This window comes from Adiantum capillus-veneris, chromosome 25, assembly GCF_014529385.1.
Source record: "Adiantum capillus-veneris isolate H3 chromosome 25, ASM1452938v2, whole genome shotgun sequence".
Lineage (NCBI taxonomy): Eukaryota > Viridiplantae > Streptophyta > Polypodiopsida > Polypodiales > Pteridaceae > Adiantum > Adiantum capillus-veneris.
This window is the reverse complement of record NC_140955.1, coordinates 18,606,174-18,633,459: the sequence shown is the minus strand read 5'-3', so window position 1 is coordinate 18,633,459 and position 27,286 is coordinate 18,606,174. Positions and strand designations below refer to the sequence as shown.

Here is a 27,286-nt window from a genome sequence, read left to right as displayed (position 1 = left end):
GTGATAGTCTTGGTCAATAGGGGACAAAAAATTAGGTTGAAATGATCTCACATCCACCTTTGATTACTAAGTTGTTATGACATACCCATCTTGTATCTTTTGAGCCAAACTCTTGTAAATCATCATGTATAATGAAAGGAAGATGGTAGACTACCCCTTGTTTATGGTAAGCCTAGAGAGGGTTGTCAAGTTGTTTCTTTCCAATTCTAGCATGACCTTGCACGTTAATCAATTATCCATATATGCAAAGAATGTTTGAAGTGGTTCTTAGAAAGAATGCTAGTACTTGATTCCATGGATGTGGTATATGGAAATATAAAAAAGGTCTTGCATGCATCCGTCACAACCTGTGATCACAATATGCATACATACACCACCATCCAATGAGGTCCTCTCTTTGCTAAATGCTCCGTAAGTCTATTTCAGGTATACCAAGAAGACTTAAAGGCCAGCAAGATAAAAAGAGGATGAGACAAAGGACGTAAGAAGACACAAGGAGGGGCATGGATGAGAAAGAACAAGCAAAGCTAGGAATCAATCAAAAGCACATCAACTTGCAAGACTTCCCATTCGGACATATAATATGTGGCTCCTCATAATGTGGTAAGGAAGGGTTCAGGATATTACTTCTGTTTGTAGCATTTTCTACAAATGCAAAGGAAGTTGGTATGCACAATTAGCACTAGAAGGAATATTACAAAAGTAGAACAAATAGTACATATTTAGCAGCCAGACATGGAGTATGATGTTTTGCTAGTGCTAGATTACTACATCAAAGGAAGATCAGTAAAGAAGGAATTAGTAGGTTGAGATTCCTAAATTTGCATTATGAAAGGAGGAATAACGGAAAACCTTGATGTGAGGGTGCATTAACCACCTAACGTTCGAGCAAAGAAGGTCAATAAAAGCAAGCCAAGATGCTTGGGTGAAAACGAATTACTAGAGTGGAATCATTTGAACTTTTTGTGATGTTTTTGCAGAAATCGGTCTTATCGTCCTTGGTTGCAGCCTTGGTTTAGAAAGATGAAGGCATTATAAAATTAAAAACAGGAAAGCAGTGTATCACTGACATCTTCGTGGGTTGAAGGTATTTAACAAGAGGTTTCTCTCCTTATTGTCAAGCAAATTTTAGGCATTTGGCCTGCAAAAATGAAAGATCAAATCCAACGGAAAGCCAATGGAAACCTTTTCAAAGTACAACTTTATCACATTCCATGAAAAGAAAATACACATCTATATCACCTTGTAAGATAGGACATTTTCGAAGGCAAAGTGGTCTTTGATTTGATCATTGCAACAAGAACGAATCAAACGGGCAAGTACATTCTTATTCTGTATCTACCGTAAACAAAAGAGCAAGTGTACAAAGGGTGCTCGCTCCACCAAAATAACATTCAGCTTGAGGTATGCATGAAGAAACTTATCGATGTCATTTTGTACATGAATTGACAGAAAGAACAGTATTGTTAACCAATTATGTAAAGCGAAGTTTGCATATTGATGCTCAACATTGGTGTAGTGACCGTAATAATTGCCAGGAAATTTTGAAGAGCTGACTGATGCATGGGCAACATATCATTGCAACAAACTCTTTTGAAAAATAGGAATGGGGGCCCTTGCCACGGACAGCCAATGGTGAGCTCTATAAATTTAGTAACAAAGAGCATGATGATCGGTGATCATTGTGAAATGCACACTCAACAGGTAATGTCGAAACTTTTTAAGGGCATATTTTAACAAAATGCTTAGTTGGACGAAAGCACGAAGTGTTACCTAGGACCATCAAAAGCTTGCTTTGCAATCAGAGCCTTTCAATACTAGATAACTGAACACAACCACAGTTTATGATTCCACACAAACTTCAACCGCATCCAACAAAAAACGGAGTGAGAGAGAAGAGAGAAAGAAGATTGGGTTGAAAGAGAGAAGCCAAAATGATCGCAAATTCATTGAAAAGGGGTTCTCAAACACCACTACCAAAACTTGATCACTTGTGAACCATAAATGAACAACATATCAGCCTCTCAGAACTATTATCTTCTTTACTTTCAGAAGAGAGCAGGATTTGTTCCAATATAAAGCAGCAACTCAGCCTCCCCATCAGCACAATCTTTTTCTTTCTCATCTTTCTTGAGTAGAAAGAGCAGCATATGATACTGTTACACTTTCGAGCGCAGAGTTTATCCAGCCACGTGTTTAAACCTTGATGCAGCCACTAAGAGGGAGACAGATATCTTGTCAAGCACTCCAGGTTGATGCCTCTGTGAGGCAGAATACCACGCTTTAACGACCAAACTCCTCAATTGTGCGAGTTGCCAAAACAAGCACATCCATGAAAGCACTAAATGAAGCTCGCAGATACCTTGCTTCATTTGCCACAAATTTACTGCCAAGACAAAATACAACCAGACATTTAGTAAAGAAACTTGTCTATTTATTTATTTTGGGTTTGGGGTGGGGGGGTGAGGGGGAGCTGCACCACAGGACCAAGCAACTTACATGTTCAGGAAGTTGCCTTCTACACACATCTCCCTCTTCACTTTGTCAGGCTGAAGCTGCGATAGCAGACAACACAAAAAAAAGTTAACACACATAGACGATGTGGGAACTCTTTCAGAAGAAAATGGCCTCGCAAAAAATAATCAGACAAGAATGGGAAAGAGATAAAGATGCTGCCGCCTTACTACATTGTAAGGATATATTAGATTGACTCATACAGCATTCCATTCAAGAATGGGCACTATGCTCATGATAGGCACTATGCTCATGATAACTTGTGCCTTCAAAATTCCAGACCTCTTAGTTACATCAACTGTAATATTAATTAAGGTTATAGAAATAATCCAAACTTGTTAAAGTTGCCCCTTTGGGAGTATGCTCATTGCAGATGGCATTGGCGTTTGACGGGGGAGAAAATAGGACAAGAGGAAACACCCCTTACAAGAGACAAAGTAATGACTGTACATGCGTGACTTCTAGCTATCAAGAAAAAAGGACAAGTAAAAATAAATTTCTACAAAAAGAAAGGGTGCTCCACCCTCTCATGTCTGGCCTGCCAATGTCGCATCCAGATCTCTCTAATCTTCCTCCAGTGTATTCTAATGGCTGGTTATGCAGGTGCTCAGAGTCGTCTGCAAGACTGAAAAGTCCCCACCTGCTGCTGACCCCTGTCTGGGGTGGGAGGGGCTGCAAGAGTGGCTCTCTAAGAGAAGTCTGAAGGATATCATGCATAAGAGGGTATGAGGTGAAAAATAGCGGCAGGATCTGAAAAAACATGCTCCACCCTCTCATGTCTGCCTGCTGATGTCGCTTCTGGATCTCTCTGATCTTCCCTCTTGTATACCCTTGTGGCTCGGTAACCTGGGTGCCAGGAACATCTGCGAGACTGGATAGTCTCTGCCTGCTGCAGAGTGACTCCTCTCTGATAGGTGGCACGGATTACAAAAGTAGCTCTTTGAAAGAAGTCTGTAAGCTGGGACTGTCATCTTCCACTCACAGTGGTGGGTGACTTGAGAAGTGACTGTCTTTGCATCTCAAGTAGCAGCCCTCTGTGCAGGCTCGCCTGTGAACGAATCAATGTATTGCCACCGTATGCAATCATAAACTGTACATCCCTCGAGGCTCACTCTCTACCTCTGCTGCATATACTATGCAAAAGTCCCTCAGATCTAGGGATGTGAGCCTTAACTACGACAAGCAAAAAAAACAGTAAGCAACCTAGTGTTTAGGATCATTATACAAAGCCCAAAAAACGAGGTAGCAGAACTAGGGGCCCATGCAGCAATTCGAACACCAAACTTCTTGTTACAAAATGTTGCTTTGCCACCACCATAAGCGATGGCAACATTGCATCATTCGAACACCTACGATAATTTGAATTATTCTAGCTATTGAGACTCTTGATATTATGAAACATCTGAGTGATAAGCATTATTAAATTTCAAATATTGTACATCTTTGTACAAGATTGCAAAAACAAACACCTTCTAAAGTTTTTTCCCCAAATTCCTACAAAACCGACACAACTGTAGATTTAGGTATTGAAATGGAAAATAAAGAATACCTCTCCATCAACTGCAAGGGCTGTTTTAACGACATTTGCCATGTACTCAGAAGGATACTCGATGTTCAATTCCCTACAAAAATAATTGAAAAAACTCTCTCTCTCTCTCTCTCTCTCTCTCTCTCTCTCTCTCTCTCACACACACACACATGGGTCTCTTGCTGTTTTTAGGGTTTCGTCACTATTTTTTGTTGTTTTTAGGGTTTAGAAACTGTTTTTTTGCTATTTTTTAGGGTTTCGTCAATGTTTTTTGCTGTTTTTTAGGGTTTCGCCCACCCACCAGCACCTTCTTTACCATTGAGATGGTAAAGAGAGCCATTGACAGGATGAGGACCAGCAGGGCATATGTACTGATGGTCTAGTAGCAAAGCACTTTACACATGCTAGAGATATGTTGGTAGAGATTCTTGCAATGTTGTTCAATCGTGCCATGTGTGAGGGGTTACCTGAGACTTGGAGATTGTCTACTATTGTGCCCATCTTCAAAGCAGGTGATCCTACAGAGCCTGGGAATTACCGCACTATTATGGTTGGGCACACATTGGCACGGTTGTATGCATCCATTCTTGAGCAGCAGTTGAGTAATTGGCCGGAGGGTGATGGTATACGAGCAAAGGGCCAGGCCAATTTCAGGAGGGGTTTCTCCACTCTTGATCATATTCTGACGCTCAGAGCCAGGGCAGGTCACATGGAAGACGGATTTATTGTAGCTTTGTGGATTTCCGCAAAGCATTTGACATGGTACCGAGAGCTCGATTGATGTGCAGACTGTAGGAGATGGAGGTGCCCATAGTGTTGATTTGGGGGATTATGGCTCTATACAGATCAGTGATGGGACATGTACACGCTCCGGAGGGGATATCTGATTTTAGTTCACTCCACCATTGGGGTGAAACAGGGTTGCCCATTGTCTCCTACTCTATTTGGTATGTATGTTGATGAGGTGTCTAATTACATTGACAGAGAGGGTGATAGAGGTGCCCAGCTGGCAGGGACGTGGATCCCATTGTTGTTATATGCTGATGATATTGTGTTGATCTCTGACTCACCAGAGGGTATGCAGCGACACTTGGATGCATTACACAAATTTGCAAAGGATAGTGGATTGTCTATAAACCTTGGTAAAACCAAGGTTATGGTGTTTAACACCACACCATAGTGGATCGGGAGATCAGCACCGACTTTCACATATGGTCAAGAGATTGTACAGTATACAGATGCATACACTTACCTTGGGATTGTCTTCACTGGGCCGAGGGGAGAGCAGCAAAGACTAGACTGACTAGAGCTTTTGCGGCCTTGGGAGGCTTGGAGAGGATGTGTTCGCAGGTTCAATTCCAAGAACCTTATGGCTCTTTGATACCTTAGTATGGGGTGCAGACATGGGGACCTTCTGTAGGCCAGGATGGTTGGAGACGTATGGAGAGGCCCTTGGTATCTATGATCTCTCGATTGATCAAAGCCAAGGCCTCCGTACCCCACGCTATCATTCAAGCAGAGCTAGCTGCCCCTCCTATGGAGATTGAGGCGCTTACCAGATCAGTCTCCTTTGTGCACAGCGTGTGGGATACTACTAGAGACAGATAGCTAGACTGGCCCTTGAGTCTTCCAGACGGTTAGCTCTTCAGGGGGACACTTCATGCTGGTATGCACAGATGACATCATGGTTTCAGACGCATGGTTTCACCATGGACAGGTTGCCCCCTTTCCAGTACTCTCTTCAGACACCCTCGATGTCTCTTACACGGGTGGAAATTACTAGACTCATTCGTCAGGACCTGATCCAGCTGGATACCAGGAAGACATGGATAGAGCCGCCACAGGAGTTGGGCACGAAGATGGCTTTCTATAGAGAGCATCTTCTCCACCTCAAAGGAGATGGGTTTGTGATTCGACCCAGCTACATGGACACACATATGTCTCATGGTTTGCAGTGTGCCATTGGTCAGATACGCACATCCTCACATCAGCTGGCGATTGAGACTGGTAGATTTAGAGGGATACCAGCAGACAGCAAGATATGCCGCTTATGCCAGTTAGAGCCAGAGACAGAGCTACATTACATATGTCATTGCACAGTGTACTATGAGATACGGGGCCGTTTCCATTGCTTATTCAGAGAGGGTTTCGGTCCTTTCTCTAGGGTCACGAGTTATGAGGATCAGAGATGTCTTGGGCTATATCTACTTGAGTTACACAGATATAGAGACACTTTACTGGGGAGAGATAGAGAGAAGAGTCCCAGAGACAGATTACAGGTTTCTTTTCACTAGATATGGGACAGCCAGAGGAGCAGTCATCATTGCAGAGCTCGGCCCACACTCATTCGGCCACTACCGGCACTCTCATCGAGCTACGGAGATCCAGATGGCCACGATTGAGAAGAGGGGCTACACAACATCAACGGAGACTACAACAGAGGATTCGAGCCATACTCTCTTGATATCCAGAGTGCAGATGAGAATGGATTCTAGTAGTAGTATCTAGTTCTTTTGTACCTAGAAATGGTATTAGATTCACCATTTTGTAACAGATTGGTCTCATAGGTCATTTTGGCCTTTTGAAGACGTTAATACAACATTTCATTTCATATCTCTCTCTCTCTCTCTCTCTCTCTCTCTCTCTCTCTCTCTCTCTCTCTCTCTCTCTCTCTCTCACACACACACACACACACACACGCAAAAAAGAGGCCAATTCTATTACTTAAAAGTCCTCCCATCGCCCGAACGGTGCCTATTCTGAGGGAGTGTTTACATAGCACACCTGAAGGCATCAAACAGAAGACTGAAAAACTAGATACGATTAGGCACATGGCCAAGCGGAAAAGACAGGATGCCATGGTAAAAAACCTCTCCTAAAGAGAGTAAAAACGCCCTGACAAGTTAATCGGAGAGAGAATGACAACAACCTCTAAAAAACCGGCCCTTCCACCGAAAGTCCAATCAACAACTGCGAATCAAGAACCTGAGCCACCAAAAGCCACCAGCAGTGAAAATGACAATGACCAATTGCAAGAGCTCTGTGTCTGGCAAATGCCTACCAATTGGTAAAATCTACATCACCAAGAAACTCCAAGAGCGTAGCACGAGGTGGGTAACAAAGAACTCCACTTGAATTGGCGAGGAGATATCATCCAAAATAGAGCGCAGTCCACTTGCTAAAGGTGGCTCCTGAAAACGATGGTTAAAGAGGGAACTCCAGGAAGACAATGTAGGAGGCTTTGAAAACAGCTTCGAGGTCAAAACCGTCCGAAGAATCTTGGTAGAGCCAGGAGAGAGAAGGATAAACAAGCCAGCAACCAGCAAGCCACTACAGCAACCTAAGCCAAAACAACAAAACCCAAAAAATCCCAACAAAAAGAGGAGGGAAGTAAACTGAAACAAAAACAAAAGCAACAGAATGAAAAAGCAATTACAAAAAGCTATTAAGGGCATGCTTCCACGTGCGTGCACACAGGCACACGAAAGCGCAACTATCACATGCATCAGAATTGAAATGGTGAAGATCCAAGTTTTACACTTCCACAAATCTTTACTTCTTTCCTTGTATTAGTGATTGCTTTAGCATAAATGATGGTTCTTTTTACATTCCCTCAAGAGAGGGAATGAGAGAGAGCAGTAGAGATGTGTCGAGGTAGAGAGAGAGAGGAGAATGACACCCGATGGGGTCCCAACCAACCCTCTCAAGGGCCCCCCACACCGTTGCAAATGTGGTATTTGCTTTAGATTGCGTAAATGGAATGCACATCATGCAATACATCAACTGCAAACTCTACTAACTCAAATGGAGAATGTCAACTCGGTAACTCTTCAAGATGAAGCACTCCGGGGCTGATTTGATGCACCTTTGAATCCATCTCGATGAGGGTTGTTGATGGCCACCAAGGGGACGCTTGCGCTCCCGATGTGAGAGGAAACAAGGGTTGAAAGTTGGCTGCAAAAATGAAGACAATCTGTCACGTAAATCAGGGCTGAAAACGCAGATCTTGCTGATGCCAATGATGGGCAGCAATGGGAGCACTCGATGCGGTGCAAGAATGGCTGAGGAGAGGCTCAATGGGACGCTGAAGCACCGGACCACAACGAGAAGACAGTCGAGGACAGATCCAATTTGTTCCAGCGAGGGAAAGGGGCTGAAATCTGAAAAAGTTGGCCGATCTACTGACTGGAAGCAAAAATGCTAGATGCTCTGCTGCAAAAACGCCAAGACTGATCTGGCGCTACCTATGCAAATGCAAATCGATGGCCCAAGTTGTTACCTTTATAGGTAAAATTTGCAAGTTATAAACTCCTTAAGGCTTCTGTAGGGAAAACCCTCTATCAAAGTTTATAAAATAAATCAATAAAATTGACTTATTAATAAACTTGACTTCGGTAAGTTTTTGGGTGAAACTATCGCACATTTGCCACCTCAGTGTAATAACATCTGTCAAAACACGTATACAAACCATTTATGCAAGAGGGTTCCAAAACTGGAAAATTGGCTCTAGAAGTCGATGATGCATGTCCACGTGGCACAGAGCCATGTACACGTGACATCCCCTCCTACTTGAGGTGAGGTACTACTACCGAACTCCATGCACCCCAGGAGATTTCTCGGATGAAGTTCCTTCTAGGTGATTATAATGTGCAAAGGAAGTGAACGATGGTGTATAACTCAAGATGAGTGAGCAATAGGTGCTCAAGGTTCCTTTTACCAACGGGAAGGGAGAGCCTTCCTTGACTTAATGCGAGAATAAGCAATGACCAAAACACGAGTGGAATGCAAATTGTGAGTGAGTGCAAAGAGTACTAGCTATAGAGAGAGAGAGAGAGAGAGAGAGAGAGAAGAAGAAGAATGTAACAGACTTGGACATCCCAAGTCAAGAATCAATTGCGACAGCACCAAATAACCACTTCAAAACAATTCACAGATCACAATAGATTTACACTGGCCCGACGAAGTTCCGCACCTAGAGATATTGGCCCCAAAGACTGGTGCCCCTTTCGGTATTTCTTTATTTATTAAAATCAATGTCAGAGTACAAAGAGCGGTTAGGGTTTCACTCTCACACTCTGCTTCCAGATGCTCTGAGAAATGAGGCCCTCACCACCAATTTAAAGGTTACAAGGGATGCCCAAAAGCAGAGCCCCAAAAGCTTAAAAGCAAAAGCACATTCTCTCTCTTTCTCTATCTCAAGAGAGGGCAAATTAAAGCAATTCAACTCTCTCTATCTCCAAATCCTTGCATAGCAAAAAGCCAGCAGATTTGCGTCGCTCAAAATTTAAAAAAACACATCTTCGCGATTTTCGGAAATTAGGGTTTTTGGCACAAATTAGGGTTTGCAAGAATTTTAGGGTTTTTGGCAGAAATTAGAGTTTTTGCTGTCCGTAGCCACGTCATCACTTTGTGACATACCCCCCTCTTGAAAGCATTGTAATCGACCGCGATTACGCCTGCAAACCGACAAAAGCCATAAACCGTCTTAGCAGACACTAACTGTTAGTACCTACGTACTAGGAACACACATCTAGCACATGTACAAAATCGACAGTCACATCACACGACATCACAGGACATCACATGACATTCAACATTCATTCGGATCTTAGACCATGATTTGTCGGCAATGTAGCTAGCAATCACATCCAGGTCCAATCAGGACCTCATCGATGTCCGATTGACTAACCCCTATTGCAACCATGTCTATTAGAGATCAATCAGACCAAAATGCTGCAGTCATTTCGTCTATCAGTTCCTGCACTCAAAAGAAGTCAAGAACAAATCAGTATCATTATCAGGAATTCCATTTCATAAAGTCATCCAGCAGAATACTGTCAGCTCTCAGTATCCCTGAAGCTCAAAGAGACATCAGTGACTTCAGTATCAAAATCAAGGCATCTGTTGACAAAGGAGCGGAGCGACTCCCCTCTTGTGCATCCCACTGCACCAGATCTCCGGCCAAGCTGAATTATGGGTTCCCTTTGGAATAGACTATGCTAAATCAAAAGCATCGAGGTAAAGTTTCACAATCCGAGGAGTATCTGCTAGGTCCTCCTCCTCCATCCACTTCGCATCAAATGCAGGAAAGTTCTTGAACTTAACCAAGAACCGCCTTCGGACTTTACCTTTAGTCTTCGTATCCTTATGTGCCAAATCTGTTCAGGAACAAGGATCTCCTCGTTTTCTTTCACTTCGGGTTGCTCATCAGGCTCCCCATCATCAGGCACATCACCCGTAACAGGTTTCAAGTTACTCACATGCAATGCATTGTGAATCCTCCAAGTATCTGGCAGTTTCAATCGAAAGGAGACATCATTTATCTTTTCTGTTATCTGGAAAGGTCCGTAGTATCGCATACTAGCTTTGGAAAAAGCCTCTCCTTTCCCTTTTTCTTTTGTAGGCGTGCCTTCTCAAAACGTAAGAGCACCCAATCATCCTCCTTCAATTTCAAGTCGCGACGATGGCGATCCGCTGCCTTTCTCTATCGTTCTTGAGACTCCTGCAAAATATCGCAAACCTTGGCAAAAGCCCTATCCAAATCTCGCGAATATCATCCGTTTCAAATATCTAATCTTTCGTGCTCAGGAAGAATGGAACCTTCGCAGCACTTTCAACAATCTCAAATGGCGTCTTCCTTGTCGAAGAGTGTATCGTGTTATTGTAGGCAAATTCCACCAAAGGTAAGTTCTTTTCCCATTGAGTCTTCTGATCCGAGATACTAGACTTCAGTAAATCTAAAACCACTGAATTGGCAATCTCGGATTGCCCGTCAGTCTGCAAGTGGAACGATGACGAGAACTGCAACTGCGTGCCAATGTTCTCCCAAATTGCCTTCCAAAACAAACTCATAAATCTGGGGTCTCTGTCGGAGACAATCGTCTTAGACGTGCCATGTAATCGGAAAATCATCGTGATCATTTTGTGTTCTCGGGAGATCAAAAATGAAATCCATTTCAATACTTTCCTAAGGGCGGGTGGTTATGGGTAAAGGCTGTAACAATCCCTGTGCCTTATGCTTGTCAAACTTGACCTTCTGGCATACTGCGCACAACTCTTCCACATCCTTTTTGAGTCTCAGCCAAAAGAAGTATCTCTCTACCCCCTTCATGGTGGTAGCAATGCCTAGCGGTGAGCCGTAAAAGGTGGACAGTGGCATTCACTTACAACCTTTTCCCTCAACGGCTGGGTAACGCACAACATAGTCTTTCTCATCAAGTAGCCTTCCCGAAGGGAGTATCCAGCTACTGTCTCCCCATTCCATGTCCGTGTGAAAATATCTGCAAAATCTGTATCTGTGGCATAATGATCAACCATATCCTCGAAGCTCCTATGATGTATTGCGGAAATAGCCAGAACCAATGGCTTTCGAGACAAAGCATTTGCCACCACATTCTTCTGTCCCTGCACATGGACAATCTGGAAGTGAAATTGTGACAAGATGTTCGTCCACTGCATCTGCTTTTCCGAAAGCTGCTTCTATGACAAGAAGTAGCGCAAACTCTGATGGTCTGTAAAGACAGTAAATCCGCTCCGAGTAGGTAATGCCGCCACTGAGTAAGAGCATGGATAACCGCCAAAAGCTCTTTCTCATAAATCTATGCTGTCATCTCCGGCCTAGAGAACAATCGGCTCTCGTAAGCAATGACATGGCCTTCTTGCATTAAGACCGCACCCAAACTCTGTGGATCCCCACGAGAAAAGGGACTCCTTTTTGTATCAAGTTATGCAAAGGGGAAGCAACCTCTGCAAACTTTCGAATGAATCGTCTGTAGTATGAACACAGTCCCAAGAAGCTTTCAACTTCATGGACATTCTTCAAATCGGGCAAATCACGGATAGTGTCTATCTTGGCCGGATCCATTTGCACTCCTCCTGCTGAGACAAAGTATCCCAAAAAAAATGTATCTCTGAAGCATATGATCTCTGTGTTCTGCTTCATTCTTGGAGAAAACAATGATATCATCAAAGAAAGGGCCAACAAATAGCATGTACTCTCGAAAAAATCAAGTCCATCATCCGGCTAAATGTCGCAAGAGCATTGGTTAAGCCAAAAGGCATCACCAAAAACTCAAATATCCAAAAAGTAGTCCGAAAGGCTATCTTGTAGACGTCTCCCGTCGCGATTCGGATCTGATGATATCCACTCTTCAGATCAATCCTGCTAAAGCACGAGGATCCCTGTAACTTGTCGAGTATATCATCGATCCTAGGAATCAAAAATCTGTTCTTGATGGTGATTTTGTTGAGAGCTTCTATAATCGACGCACATTCTCCAAGATCTGTCTTTCTTCAAATCCAACAACAGTGGAGAGCAATACGGTGAAGTACTATGCTGGACAAGACCCTTTTCAAAGAGGTCTTTCACAGGTCTTTCACTGGGTTCATAATCTTTTCATTCTGTACTCGACTCACACAGTAAGGTGGCCGGTTCGGTGGCGTGCTTCCAGGTATCAGGTCAATGGTCTAATCTTTAGGCCCTCTCAAAAGCAATCGGCATGTGTGGAGAAAAAAAAAATCTTGGCGTTCTTTTGATCAGGTCAAAACATATTCAACCTTTATCCATCGTTCAATTCTCTCCCAGAAGAATGAGTAAAGAAACTGAAGTTCATCAAGTACAATCTCTGAGCCCTTCATTTATCAAAGTCGCTTTCTCGGCCCGGTAGTCAACCACGGCATAGTTCTTGTGGTTCGAAGGGATCCTAAGTAGAACGTCACTCGCATGCCCTGAAAACCCGTCATTGCAAACGAAGTTTGCCAATGCTCGGTGTAATGGCAACATCCCATCCTGGTGCCAGTCAAAATACCTCCGCCTGTGGCGTCAATCTGTCAGGCATAATTCCAAATTGAGCTGCCAATTCCAAGTGAAAAGAAGTTGGCCTTGGCTCCTTCAAAAGAGCTTCCTCATCCTTAACTTTGCCCCAAAAACGGCAAAGTTTGTACTTTCAGTCATTTGATTCGATACAGGCCCCACGCCATGTGGTACCAGTTCTGCTTTTCTATCTGCCTTTTCTGCCACGTTCCTCAGCTGCTCTCGCACTCTCACGCCTGTCATCGTCTTTATCATTCTGTTCTTTCTGTGCCTTTTTAGGGCACTTCGCGGAGATATGTCTTCCCCGCATCCAAAGCACTTCCCCTCTCTAATGAAGCGAGCTCGCTCCTCGGGAGTAAGCTTGGGTCGTGCATCCTTTTTCTCTGGGTTGCTCTTTTTCTTTCTACTTTCATTCCCAGAAGTCTGTTCGGCTCGTTGTGTCATGGTCTCATCTATGGGGTAGGTCAGACTGCCAGAGTGAATGGCAAAGCCCCGCTACGCATGACTCAACAACTCCTGAATAGAAGCTGACTTCTGTTCCAAACAGTGATCTCGGATCTCTGTAGGTAGACCCAAGGTAAACCGCTCAATCTGTTCTCTGAACGAGATCTTCTTGAATGAAGAGGCGGGTAGAAAAGAGCTCCAAAATCTTTCACAGTAAGCATTGATTGTATCTTTCTTGGTCATCCGAAGATGGTTCCAAGCAGCTCGTATATCTCGTTCATATTCTTGCGTCAACCAAGAAGAAATAAAAAGCTTCTTAAATTTCAATCATTTAACTGGCGCAATCTTGTTTAAAAGAAGCGTGGACCACCAAGTACGAGCATTTCCCTTAAAGTAAGAGGCGGCTCTCCGAATCTTGGAGTGCTCTGAATAGCATCCTCCCGCGAAAGCGATGTCAAACTGCTATATAAACAACAAAGCCTTCGAAGCATTTGAGTATCCTGAAAAAGTATCAAACTTGATCGAGTGGCCACCTTCCTTAAACTCTCGGACTTTCTTGCTTTTATCTTCGAGAAAGTCATACTGGTTGGCTTTGTAAAAATTCTTCTTGTTCGCATAAAAGTTTCCGTCATCCGAATCTGAGCTGTCTATAGACGAGTCCTCAGTAGAACTGTCAGTCTCTGGGCGAGATTTAGCCTTCTTTGCCTTTTTCTTGCCCTTTCCGAAGCTTTGTTCCTTGCTTCGCTTTTTACCTTTTCTGTCTTCTTCGCTCGAATCTGAAGAGCTAGAAGAATTGTCAGGAGAAGAAGAAGAAGAAGAACTGTGTACTCCTTCAAATCAAACAAGCTTCTTCTGTTTCTTTGCCTTGTCAAAAGTCGACTGACGACCCAAATATCCCGAGAAGTCAGTGCTTTTCTTCTGCTTTTTGCCGTGCTTTTTTAGCTTTCGTTTCTTCGTTGTGATCCCTGCCCGCATCTCCAGATGCAGAGGGAGTCAACTGATCCTTGCGTGAAGCAATAGGTGCCGCGGAAAAAAAAAAATTGGGGATCGGATTTCCCGTAGAAGAGAAATCGACCGTGCTCTGATACCACTGTAACAGACTTGGACACTCCAAGTCAAGAATCAATCACGACAGCACCAAATAACCACTTCAAAACAATTCACAGATCACAATAGATTTACACTGGCACGGCGGAGTTCCGTGCCTAGAGATATTGGCCCCAAAGACTGGCCCCAAAGACTGGCGCCTCTTTCGGTATTTCTTTATTTATTAAAAAATGTCAGAGTACAAAGAGCGGTTAGGGTTTCACTCTCAGACTCTGCGTCAAGATGCTCTGAGAAGTGAGGCCCTCACCACCAATTTAAAGGTTACAAGGGATACCCAAAAGCAGAGCCCCAAAAGCTTAAAAGCAAAAGCAGATTCTCTCTCTCTCTCTCTCTCTCTCAAGAGAGGGCAAATTAAAGCAATTCAACTCTCTCTATCTCCAAATCCTTGCATAGCAAAAAGCCGGCAAATTTGCGTCGCTAAAAAAAAACACACCAAAAAAAAAATCCACCTCCGCGATTTCCAAAAATTAGGGTTTGCAGGAATTTTAGGGTTTCTGGCAAAAATTAGGGTTTTTGTTGTTCGTAGCCACGTCATCACTTTGTGACAAAGAAGACACCACATGGGGTCCCAAACCCCCCTCCAAGGGTCCCCCTCTCTATTGCTAGAGAGGTATTTGCTTTAGATTGCACAAAGTCTGGTACAGTGTTTCTAGATGATGTGGTGCTTGACAACGAAGATGTCGACGACGACAATGACGATATCAAGGGTGAAATTTGACAATGTTAGGTACGTCTACGGTGGATCTGCAACTGTGGCGGTTCTAAGGGGCTGATCTGCAACCGCCGAGGCGAGCAAGGGCTGAAATGCAGAAACGCTAGCTGTTCTGGGTTGAATCTGCAAAACGCTAGCTGATGTCTATTGAAACTAAATACACTAGGCTGACCTAGATTCTGATCGGAAACCCGGCGAGGATCTGCAACCAGATGGTGCAGGTACTTGCGAGGTTTAGGGCTGATCTGAAAACGCTGCTGTCCAAGGCTGAAAACGTTGTTGCTGGTCTGCAAAAACGCTAAGGCTTGCTGAAAACGCTGGGCTGAACTGCTTGAGCAAACGTTGGGAGGGCCTGTGCACCTGATTACATGTGCTCTTGTTCTGTCTTCTGCATGTCTCTAGCGCCAAGGCTTCCCTTTTATATGTACTTGCAACTGGGTCGAGCAACCCTCCTTTTAGCCCCACAATTTGGTAAAAATGCCTAAAGTCGCTTATAAAATAAATGACTGATAAGCAGTGGTTCACATGTTGTCGTGACACTAGGTTCATGCGGTGGGAAATGCTTATGTTGGGTACTGGGTCATGATGCTAATGATCCTGGGTTATGCAATCAGAGGGTAAGCAGCTACTCTAAGTGTCTGGACATGCACGACCCGCGTACAGGCTCACAAGGGTGCCAGAACACTTCCTAGGCTACCTAAACCCTAGAAGTAGGAACAGCTTGTCCACATGCACATAGGTTAGATGTGCAACTTCTAGGGTTTAGGTAGCGTATGAAGTAACATCCCCCGGGGGGCTTTTCAAGGTGAGGTATTGATACCGAGTTGTATGGCGTTTGTAAAGTCCGCCAAAAAACTCCTGGGATCCTCCTGCGAAGTACTCTTCGCTGGCCCACTTTGCTACATGGGTCGAGCGATACTTGAACTTCATCAAAATCTGCAATGCTTGCTTCTTAGGGCCGCGCTGAAAGCGACACAAAATAATATGTTGCGGCTCCAATGAATGTCCGCTGAGGAATATCCCTAAAACCACTTAAAACACAAAACCATAAACATATCCGTTCCATGTAGAGTGACTGAAAAAAGTATATTCTTCCTATTGACTTTGCATGCAATACGGAGTCCCAATCAATTCACAAAAGACATGCCAAAAGTGAGATCGAAACTTCACTTCTCGACCTAAACCTATCAACTGTGGCAAATCACAATGAAAATGCCAATGCTTGATGGATAATCGTGCTCGTGCTTTTTCTGTTGCAGTGTCATGCCAAGGAATGAACATGCAAAAGCGACTGACAAAACGGAGAATCGTAGAACATTGTGAATTCCTTGAAAGCAAATTTACTCTCTTTTTGAGAGTGGTTTGCATATATCCGTGCTCATCCGTGAGTGAATCATGTGCATCGTGCAATACGGCATGTCTGTGAAGAGGGAACACATACAAACGGTGACGAGACCGTCACGAATAAGAAACTCAAACAATGCGTATTGACTAATCATGCGAACACACAATACTTCCTAGGTGGGTTCCTTGGACCTCGACTCGAGAGCCAAGATCGGTCCTACGGGACGGATCGTATCTGCAATAAGGTTAGCTTTTCTAGAAACACGATCATCCAAACCACCAAATTGCTCCTAACGAACAATCTTATCCCAATCATGTAAAAATATGTGTCGTGCTTCGAAGAAGACATGACAGCAAGAGAGTTCTTTTCATGCAATGACTCATGCTTTTCTAAATCGTGGGACTATGTACTCAGAGAAACAATCATACTATGTGTTTTATCCTCGTTCGAATCATGAGAGTGGTGACTAATGGCAAAGATGGAATGTTCTTGTCACAGCGAAGGACCACGGGAGGTGCTCCTTCAACTGTGAGAGAGAGAGAGAGAGAGTTTTCTTTCCAATCAATGCGTGGATTATAACCTTTAAACCACTAGGCAAAAATCAAATCACATCCTTTGAGAAGAGAAACCACAAACGATGACAAAAACCGACATTTTGAACTAACACTGTCACATCATGACATTCCTGCGTCAAAGAAGAGTGCATGCAAGGAGCAAATCCAAAGATCACGATGGGATCTATGGGAAGAGCTTCTAAATGTGCGCTCTTCACGAGAGAGTCACTAATCACATCATGTATACTACCCGAATCAAACAAGATAGCAATGCGTGTACTATTCACATAACCATAACATTGCATGACAATTAGAAGACAAGCTAGAGAGTTCTAGAGCAGCTAAAGAACGTGGCAGAAAAGAAAAATGAAAGCAGGATTGGTACCAGATTGTATAGGGACCGACCCAGTTGAGATGGATGAAAGCACAAACTTTGTTGCGCATGGGGCAAAGTACGAGAATATGAAGCCCTCATCTTCTTTGATAGAGGAGCCAAGGCCAACTTCATTTCACCTGAATTGGAAGCTCGACTTGAAATTACGCCCGACAAAATGAGGCCACAGACTAAGGCAGGTCTAGCGACACCCAGATGGGATGTTCCCATTACACCTGTCATTGGCAAACTCCATTTGCATTGTCAGGGATATTTAGGGCACGAGGACTTTTATATCATGCCTTTGACATCCTCCTAGGAATCCCTTGGTACCACAAGAACAACGCAGTGGTTGATTATCAGGCCAAAAATGAGAAGAGCAGGAAAATTATGCTTGATGTAAAATTGAAGGGGAGTCCGTCCTATTGTATCGGCTTCGACCATTTCCAAATCAATGAAATCCAGTCTTTTCATTTACTTGATCTACTTGAAAGAACTGAATAATGAACAACGAACCAATATGTCTGAATTGAATAAGGAACGACAAGAATTTATGCACACACATGCTGATTGTTTCTCGGAAGGCCTATCGGGCGAGTTACCTCCACCTCGTCTTGAGCACCATACGATTGATTTGATTCCGGTAAGTACACCACCGAACCGGCCACCCTATCAAGTCAGTTGAGCCGAGAATGAAGAAATAATGAACCAAGTAAAAGAACTTCTAGAAAAGGGTCTCATCCAACCTAGCACATCACGTTTCTGTTCTCCGGTATTGCTAGTACTAAAGAAAGACGGATCTTGGAGAATGTGCATCGACTATAGAGCTCTAAATACAATCACCATCAAGAACAAATTCGCTATTCCAAGGATCGATGGTATCCTTGACAGACTTCAGGGATACTCTTGCTTTAGCAGAATTGATTTGAAAAGTGGATATCATCACATTCGAATCGCTCAGGGGGGATGTCTACAAGACAGCTTTTCGGACAGTTTTTGGTTTATATGAATACTTGATGAGGCCTTTGGACTTACAAATGCTCTAGCAACTTTTAATCGAATGATGGATAGGATTTTCACAGAGTATCAATCTTTTGTGGGCACTTTCTTTAACGACATTATAGTTTTCTCCAAGAAAGAAGCAGAGCACAAACATCATCTGCTACAAGTCTTTCAAGCATTGCAGAAGCATAGATTGGTTATCATTGCCAAAATGAGTAAGTTTTTCTTGCCCGAGATACATTTCCTGGGGCACATTGTCTCGGCAAAAGGAGTGCAGACGGACGCCCTTAGCACATATTTAAAGGCCCTTGGCTTATGAAAAGCAATTTACATGAAAAGACTTCAAACTCAAAAGCTTCTGGTCCCAAAAGCAATGCCAAAAAGCTGCCAACGTAATTTACGAAAATCCGTACAACCTGCCACATCATCAACCAACGCAAAAGGCGGAAATCCGTACAGCCTGCCACGTCATCAGTCAGCGTAATTTTTTTAAATATGCCACGTCATCAACAGCTACGCAATTTCTTTTGTGTGTGTGTGTGTGTGTGTGTGTGTGTGTGTGTGTGTGTCCTGCTTTATTTCCTTTGTCACTTGGGGCCCCATCGGACGAGTCCCCATAAGTTGGTAGGACTTCTTCTATTACTTGTTCTTCTTAGGGTTTAAGCCCCTCGGTCGACAATTGCAAGTGAGAGTAATTGTCCGCAATTACAGCATATCTGCAAAACAACTCAAGTTAGCTCAAAAATTTCCAAGTGTCATTCCGAGGGACAATCAGTTTGCTCTTTTTGTTAAGGAGTTAGCTTCTCCTTTCGTCCAGATCGGAACTCTCGATAATCCGGCGTAGTAAAATTAGCCATCACACCCAGACCGTACTGATCTTCCATGGGTGTCTTGATGCACTAAAATTACATAGCCAGGCAATCTCATCCAATTAGGAATATTCAGTAGTTGGCACATCACAATGCAACACAAATGCTTACATATGTTGTTAAAGACACAACAAACAGCACCAACGAGCACTCCCCCGAGACAAACGGTCTGCGGTATGAAGCTACTCAACGACTACCTTGTCACTCCCCCCACATATAACCTAAAAAGGTCCGGGCCATGAGCTTAGAGGACTGTACAACCAAACACTCTCCAAACCGCAGTCTGCGTCGCTTGGAGGTTCAAGCATACAACCAGATGCTCCCCAGGCATCGGCCTACGTCATTAGGAGGTTTTCTAGCATACAACAAACTGCTCCCCAGGCATCAGCCTGCGTCGTTTCGAGGTTCAAACAATACCAAAACAGTATTTATCACTTCTCCACCCAGGAGTAAAATCACCAATTATTGAAATCGGTATTAAAACCACAGTCAAACAATTCAAATCGGCACCAAGACAGGTTTAAAACAGATAGCATCCATTTCAAACAAATTTCAAACAATACTTTCTCAAACAATGTTCAAAAGTATCTAACTAGAAAACAACTAAAGAGGTCATTCAGGGTTTTGTTCGGACAACCGAACTTTAAGGACAACGAGCTTGTCCTTTTGCATCACGATGATTCTTGTCGTGACGGGGCATGCCCAAGAAAATGTCGCAATTGCCCAACTTCATAATGTGGAAATCGGCTTTTCCATGATAATCTTGTATAGTCACTGGAAGCGCACCAATGAGCGGTACCACTTTCTGAGTTTGCCCCGTGGCTAACTCAGCTTCAATTTCGCCACCCTCTACATCATAATCAAAGTGCATCTGCTTCAAGAATTTTGGATGGATGAAGTTCTCCATAGCTCCGGGGTCAAAGAAAATAAGGGCTTTCAAGCCGTTGACTTTTCCATAAGCTCTGCATAATTCATTAAAACTCTCGAGGTGTACATAATAAATATCAGGTACTAGTCCAATAGCAGGTCTAGCCTTCTTGGTCGGAGGTGGCCCCAGGGATCTGTCTGACGTGGGAGCAGAAGGTTGCACTGAGGATGTCGAGGCTCGCTCAAGACATGTATTGAAATTATGCTATGTTTGGAAACATTCGAAGCATTGGCCTTCTTGTAACAAGGTGTCTCGTTGACGTTGTGTCAAACGAGGCCGTTGAGGTTGGTTTTCACGGGATTCACGAGAATTTGTTCGTTGTTGCCGGGAGTTTTGGTTAGTGGCCGGAGATTCTTCCGTGGTAAACTCAAACTTTCCTTTCATGAGCTTGTAGCTGACCGCGGCATGGTCCATAAGCTCTTGCATGGTAGAGACTTGCTTGGAGAGACAATATTCCTACAATGGTGATGGTAGTCCAATGATGTAGCGCTCGCATTGGTCCTCCAAGGAAATGAAAGAAGGATACCAAGAAGGATACCGGAAGGTACACGTCGAGAAACCTTTGGTTATAGACGTCAATTGTTTCGGTGGCAAGCATTTTCAAGTTGCCCCACTCTGCCAAAATCCGGACTTCAAACATCGAAGTTATGTAACTACGTGCAAAAACTGTCTTGAAACCTTGCGAGGTCCTTGGAGGCTTGAGCATGCGGTTGTGTCGCGATTGAACTCCACCATTGCATAGCATTATCTTTAAGAAATCCCGTTGCTCGAGAAATCTTGGATTGTTCCGTATAGTTCCCCAAAGCATAGATGTTGTTGAATTGTTGTAGGAACTGCAATGCTTTCTTGCGATCTTTCACCCTGAAAAAAGTGAAAAATTTAATTGTTATGCCGCCATCTTTGAAATCTTTGGGTTGGTTAGGCAAGATCCCAAGTATGGATAATACGGGTATCCATATGGGCTCCAACCATTGTAGCATGGTGGCGGTGGTGGTGGAGGTGGAGGCAATGCCGGTGGCAAAGGCGGTTGCAGTGGATCAGGGTCAGATAGCTGCACCATATTCCTGAAGACTCCCCCGATCGGAACAGACAGCTGAGAAGGTTGCCAGTTAGAAGCTCTCGTACTTTCTGGTGCCGCAGGAGGAGGTACCACCTGGGGCCTCAGAGGGGGTAAAAATGTAGTTCAAAAATTCTTGAAAACTTTGCATCATCGGAAGATTCTGCTGAGGATGCCACGAAAGAATGTCGTGAAACTCGTTGAGCAGAAACTGCAAATATTCTGTTGAATCCATGAATTCTATGTCTTGGGTTCTTTATCACTTATGCCATGTAAGACAGAGCGATGAAGACGGGTTGCGCCTGATGCGCGATGAAGTAAGGGTAGGAGTGACTAGTAAGTCCGGAGTCGGAGTCCAAAGATACCTCGAATAAAGTCTAGAAGTCTCTCGTTTGCTCTGTTTGCTCTTTTGTGGGACCGGTATGCTTTCGGAAAAGCACACGCCTGATGCTTTGATACCACTGTCATAAGACGGGCACCACGTGCCGATAGAAAAGAACAGACTGAACAGACTTTTAGCACTTCAATAACAACTGCATTGAGAGAGAGAGAGAGAGAGAGAGAGAGAGACGACACGACACGGAGTGGCGAAATTCCACCCCATAGAGTACTAGCCCCAAACCTTGGCGCCCCTTTCGGTATTTCTTTATATTGCATCAACACACTACAAGCCGGTACTCCAGACTCTGCACCTTCTCCAGGAAGCATGCCAGAGAATAAGCCCTTAGCACATATTTAAAGGCCCTTGGCCTATGAAAAGCAATTTACATGAACAGCCTTCAAACTCAAAAGCTTCAGGTCCCAAAAGCAATGCCAATAAGCTGCCAACGTAATTTACAGAAATCCGTACATCCTGCCACGTCATGAGCCAATGCAAAACGCGGAAATCCGTACAGCTTGCCACATCATCAACCAACGTAATTTTTTAATACCTGCCACGTCATCAACAGCTACGCAATTTCATGTGTGTGTGTGTGGGTGCTACTTTATTTCCTTTATGTCACTTGGGGCCCCATCGGACGGGGTCCCCATAAGTTGGTAGAACTTCTTCTTCTGTTACTTGTTCTTCTTAGGGTTTAGGCCCCTCGGCCGACATCTGCAGGTTAACTCCCTTCTTCAGGACTTTGACACGTCAACAGTTTGTGACAGACCCGACCAAAATTGAGACTATCCGTGATTGGCCCGACTTAAAGAATGTTCATGAAGTTCCAAGCTTTTTGGGCTTGTGCTCTTACTATCGGCGATTCGATCGAAGTTTGCAAAGATAGCTTCACCTTTGCATTTACTAACTCAAAAAGCAGTCTCTTTCACGTGGCGAAAGATAAGAGGTGGCTTTTCAGACACTCAAAGAAAAACTGACCATCATAACTGACCATCATATCAGTATTGGCTTTGCCAAACTTGCAAAAGCCATTTGAAGTTGCTTTTGATGCTTGTGGTCGTAGTCCGGGAGCAATTTTGATGCAAGAAGGCCATGTCATTGCTTACGAGAGCAGGATGTTTTATTCTCTCAACAAAATCGAGTAAAGAAACTAAATTTAATAAAATACAATCACTTTGCCCTTCATTTATCAAAGTCGCTTTCTTAGCCCGATAGTCAACCACGACGCTGTTCTTGTGGTACCAAAGGATTCCTCGGAGGACATCACACCCTTCCAAAGGCATGATATAACAGTCCTCGTGCTCTAAACGCCCCTGACATCGCAAACAAAGTTTGCCAATGATCTGTCTAATGGAAACATCTAGTCCGGGTGCCGCTAGAACAGCCTCCGTTTGTGGCTTCAACCTGTCGGGCGTAATTCCAAGTCGAGCCGCCAATTAAAGTAAAAAGAAGTTGGCCTTGGCTTCTCCATGAAAGAAAATGAGAGCTTCATGATCTTTCACCTTGCCCCATGTGCGGCAAAGTTTTGTACTTTCGTTCATCTAGGTCATTCGTCTGGGTCGGGCCCCAAGCAATGTGGTACTGGTTCTGCTTTCATCTTTCCTTTTCTTCAGCACTCGGCTGCTACTCTGTACTCTCAAGTTTATCTTCTGGTAGTCCTTTAGTTCAACTTCTTTTCAAGAGTTCTTGTCCATCTCTTCCTACGAGTACAAGTTCCACTTTTCTGCACTTGTCTGTCCTTTCGGCTTCTCTCCCCACTTGAGAGGAGAAGCAATGGCCACACACCATCTCGAGTAAATTTGATCAATCTGGTAACTCCCCAGGTGTTTCGTAAGTCTTAGGTCTATGGAGTACTTGATCAATTTAAAAATTTTCACATGTGTCAACATGCAGTTGACGTTTGTACTCCGTTCTGGCAAAAGTGTCCACCAAGAATCTGTCTAAATCTTCATTCTTTTCTTCAGCTCTTGCACCGGATTTCAACTTTTCTTTTGCCTGCCCACTAAGAGGTGTTATCTTTGTCAGATTCTCCACGAGAATCATGTGTAATCTGGGATTCTTTATGGCTTTATGCTCTGTAAGATAGAGCGATGAAGACGGGAGCGCGCCCGATGCGCGATGTATGAAGGGTGGGAGTGGCTAATAAGTTCGAGGTCAGGACACGAAGATTCTTTCACAAAAACTTGCGTGTTGCAAAAAGGATGGGATCTTCCATAGAAGAATATTTATGAGCTTTGATACCACTGTAACCAGCTTGGACACTCCAAACGAGAAATCAATAGCAACACACGAACAGAAACTTCACAATCACTGAACCTTAATATGGAGAGACAATGAGAGAGAGAGAGAGAGTCGACACGGCCCGACGGAGTTCCGTGCCCAGAGGGATTGGCCCCAAAGACTGGCGCCCCTTTCGATATTTCTTTTTATATTAATCTTTGAGCAAAGTACAACTCCCGTGAGTGCTCGCTCTCAGACTTTGTGTCCAGATGCTCTGCAGAGTAAGCCCCTTGGGTCACTTAAAAAGGTTAACAAGGGATGCTAAAAGCCAGAGCCCCAAAAGCAAGAAACTCAAAAGCCATTAGGCCCCAAAAGCATCTTGTTAAAAATCTGCTAGTAAAAAAGCGACAACGTAATCTACAAAAATCCGTACAACCATTCCACATCAGCACCAACATAAAACACAGAGTTCCGTACATTTTGCCACATCAATAGGCAAGCGTGAATTGCGGGATTTCGTACAACTGCCACATTAGCCAGTCAGCATGAATTGCGGGCGTCTGTATAGTCAACCACGTCATCACATTGTGGGTGTGGGTGTGTTCGGGTTGCTCTGCCACGTCATCAATTTGTGACATCAAGTCATCGATGTTTGGACCCAAGTGTCAAGAGTTCACAACACATTGCATCTAGCAAGGAACCAACATGACGTATACAAGACACTATGGATGTGCTACAGACGATTCATTATAGTTGGCGGGCTTATGGACAAGGTGTGTTCCAAAGTTCATTGTCTTGAAAATCTTGGACGTGATGTGTCCATAGTTCACAAATGGGGATTCTTGGACATGGTGTGGTCTACATTTCAACTTTCTATGATTCGATCAAGGCTAAAATTGGTATTCTTATTGGTGACAAGTTACTTGTTGCAAATCCAAGGTGTATCCAGTAGTTGGGTGTCCATGGTAGCTTCTTCATCGACTTGGTCTTCCTCTTAAATCCACTTTGAGTTGTAGAGAGGGTGTTAAGGTTTATGCATGTCAAGTGAATGCTCAATACGATCTTATTTATTTCTTTTGTCGTGAGGTATTTATTTATACCTTCAAAAATTCTAAATAGTTTGAACTCACGAATAATAAGAGGGGACAAAGCACTCATAAAACTACAAAAGCAAGAGACACAAGAAAAAAAAACACTCTATTTGCTATTAAACAAAACTAGATAAAACATTTACTTTTTACTTAGACTTATTTAACAAGAGTCTTGGTCAGGCAATTTATGTGAGGGGTACTTAAGGTCCCCCAACAGAGTATATAAGCGGCACTTTGCCCCCATTGTATAATCATCTAACTCATTGCCAAGTTAGTTGCTTCGAGCAACCTCTCTCTCTCGTGCATTCTCTATCCGTCTCTACGCTTCCATGTCATCCACTTCGACATTCTCTGTCTCTCTCTCTCTCTCTCTCTCTCTCTCTCTCTCTCTCTCTCTCTCTCTTCACCAAGGTTTGCAACCACGCATTGGTGGTTTGCCTCAGTTACATATGGCTAAATAATCAAGTAAGGGCCCTACTTAATTCAATTGAGAAAGGCACCTGCATACATAGGAAGCCGAGGACCTGCTTACACAACAACATAGCAAGAGGAATATCATCTCTGCCACGTTGTGAAAGATCCCATGGAACTCCATAGGGCTCCAAATAAGAGGGTGGTATGGTGGAGGAGGTCGAATCCCTAAAGGAGGGTGCTGCATCTGCAGACATGTGAAACCTGAAAACTGCCTCAATCGTCTGCACCTCCTCTTTGCCTCGCTTCTCCTAGCTTTCTGAACATCTGATCTTTGTCTTGCTGAAGTATACGAAGACTCCTGAGGAGTCTTTTGTTTCTTGAGGAGTCTTTTGTTTCTTGAGGAGTCTCTTGTCTCTTGTGATCATATACCTACTGTCTGAGCTTCTAAGGTGCCCAGCAGCACCCCTCTATGCCACAAACAAACCAGACACACGCATGCACGCACATTGGAATGGCCATATTGAGCCATAGATAGATATGAAGATGCAAGAGGGGATTAACGTTTCACTCTCCCCGTGTGCAAACGTTGTGGGATGCACAACTAAGAAGTAGCGATGTAAACTAATCAAACGGTACATGGATATGACCGGGAGGCTGCATTAGCATGATAGTGTCAATATGACAACACAAAGAAAAGTTTCACAGTGATATCAACATGTCAAACACATTCGGGCATCGCTGCATCAGCACATGGAACGCACCTTTGCTGGACATAAGAGACCATCCTCATGATGTCACACAGAACAAATTATATGTATGTAGCACGGGACACTCGGGCAGCCATTAATCGAACCAAGCTCAGAGTTCTGTGAAGAGGGAAAGCAAGTGCTTTCTAAAAGGAAGTTCTCTAAGCCATCCAAGCTAGCTAATGACACCATGGAGCTAACTATGCATAATAGGCACCACTTACACTTTGAGGGAGTCTAGTTGCACTTCCTCGATCTCCGTCGTGATATCGAGAGGTGTTGTGAGCCTCGTGACCTTGGGTTCCGCAGCCTCAGCAACCGAGCTCATCGTTACCGATCGACAAAATAAGCACGAAATCCAGACGATGTGGAAACTCTCGGCATCATTCTATACGACGTTCTAGGGTACAGGATCCAATTTACAGACAAACAAAAATTGAGCCCCCTCAAGTCACGAGCTTGATTTTTTTCATTTCAAATTGAGCATTGAAAAAAATATCAATCTTGGTATCATCTCATTCTCCTTTCCATGAGGTTTATGGTGCAATTTTTAACTTTCAAAATTATTTGCAAAATCCCCCCCAAGAATATTGAAAAAGGTTAGCTTGTTTACAAACCATCTCTAAACTAGCTCCTTGACCCTAGCCTACCACCAATTTTCTTTTCCAATGCCTTCATTGTTCGATGCCAAGAGCAGAATGTATAGATCCGATTGATCTTAGGGTAAAATCCCCAATACCTTTTGTTTGGCTCTACTCTATTCTTTTTATACTCGAGTGCCATGATGGGATTAGCATGGGTTATGAGGAAATTTTGACAAGGGCTTTCATTTCACTTCATAAGATTGAATTACCCCAATTTTTATATCCCTCTATTGGCCCCTACGTTTTGAGTGTCCTTAAGTTGGGGGTTCTACACGTTAGTGTTGAAAGGTCATTAATGCAATTCATTCTCTCTCTCTCTCTCTCTCTCTCTCTCTCTCTCTCTCTCTCTCTCTCTCTCTCTCTCTCGCGTGCCCTGTGGAGTATCAAGTCTTGAGTCTTGGGTTCAAGATTTATTAGATAGATCTTGGGATTGTTCCTACGACGTTAAAATTTCTCTTCTCCTTCCTCCCTCTTTCCATCTCTCTCTCTCTCTCTCTCTCTCTCTCTCTCTCTCTCTCTCTCTCTCTCTCTCTCTCTCACACAC

At 43.7% G+C, this 27,286-nt stretch overlaps 1 protein-coding gene across 2 annotated transcripts; it reads right to left on the bottom strand.

Moving 5' to 3' along the window:
• Positions 1-1,925: 1,925 nt before the first annotated feature.
• Positions 1,926-26,538, bottom strand: LOC147424512 (transcription factor). 2 transcript variants are annotated; one of them, XM_086500847.1, is made up of 5 exons: positions 26,323-26,538; positions 4,064-4,136; positions 2,500-2,555; positions 2,363-2,386; positions 1,926-2,261 (listed from the first exon to the last, which is right to left on the bottom strand). In XM_086500847.1, the coding sequence occupies exons 1-5, from the start codon at positions 26,424-26,426 to the stop codon at positions 2,216-2,218; spliced, it is 303 nt and encodes a 100-aa protein (XP_086356973.1). In that variant the 5' UTR covers positions 26,427-26,538; the 3' UTR covers positions 1,926-2,215. The 2 variants fall into 2 exon arrangements, with proteins under 2 accessions (XP_086356973.1, XP_086356972.1); XM_086500846.1 differs by having other exon boundaries at positions 1,926-2,386; positions 26,323-26,533.
• Positions 26,539-27,286: the final 748 nt, after the last annotated feature.

Coding starts and splice junctions, on each gene's coding strand:
- LOC147424512 (XM_086500846.1), bottom strand. CDS start 26,426: ATGAGCTCGGTTGCTGAGGCTGCGGAACCCAAGGTCACGAGGCTCACA. Junction 4,137..26,322: donor CAACTAGACTCCCTCAAAGT/GTAAGTGGTGCC, acceptor TTATTTTTGTAG/GGAATTGAACATCGAGTATC. Junction 2,387..2,499: donor GAAGGCAACTTCCTGAACAT/GTAAGTTGCTTG, acceptor TTGTCTTGGCAG/TAAATTTGTGGCAAATGAAG.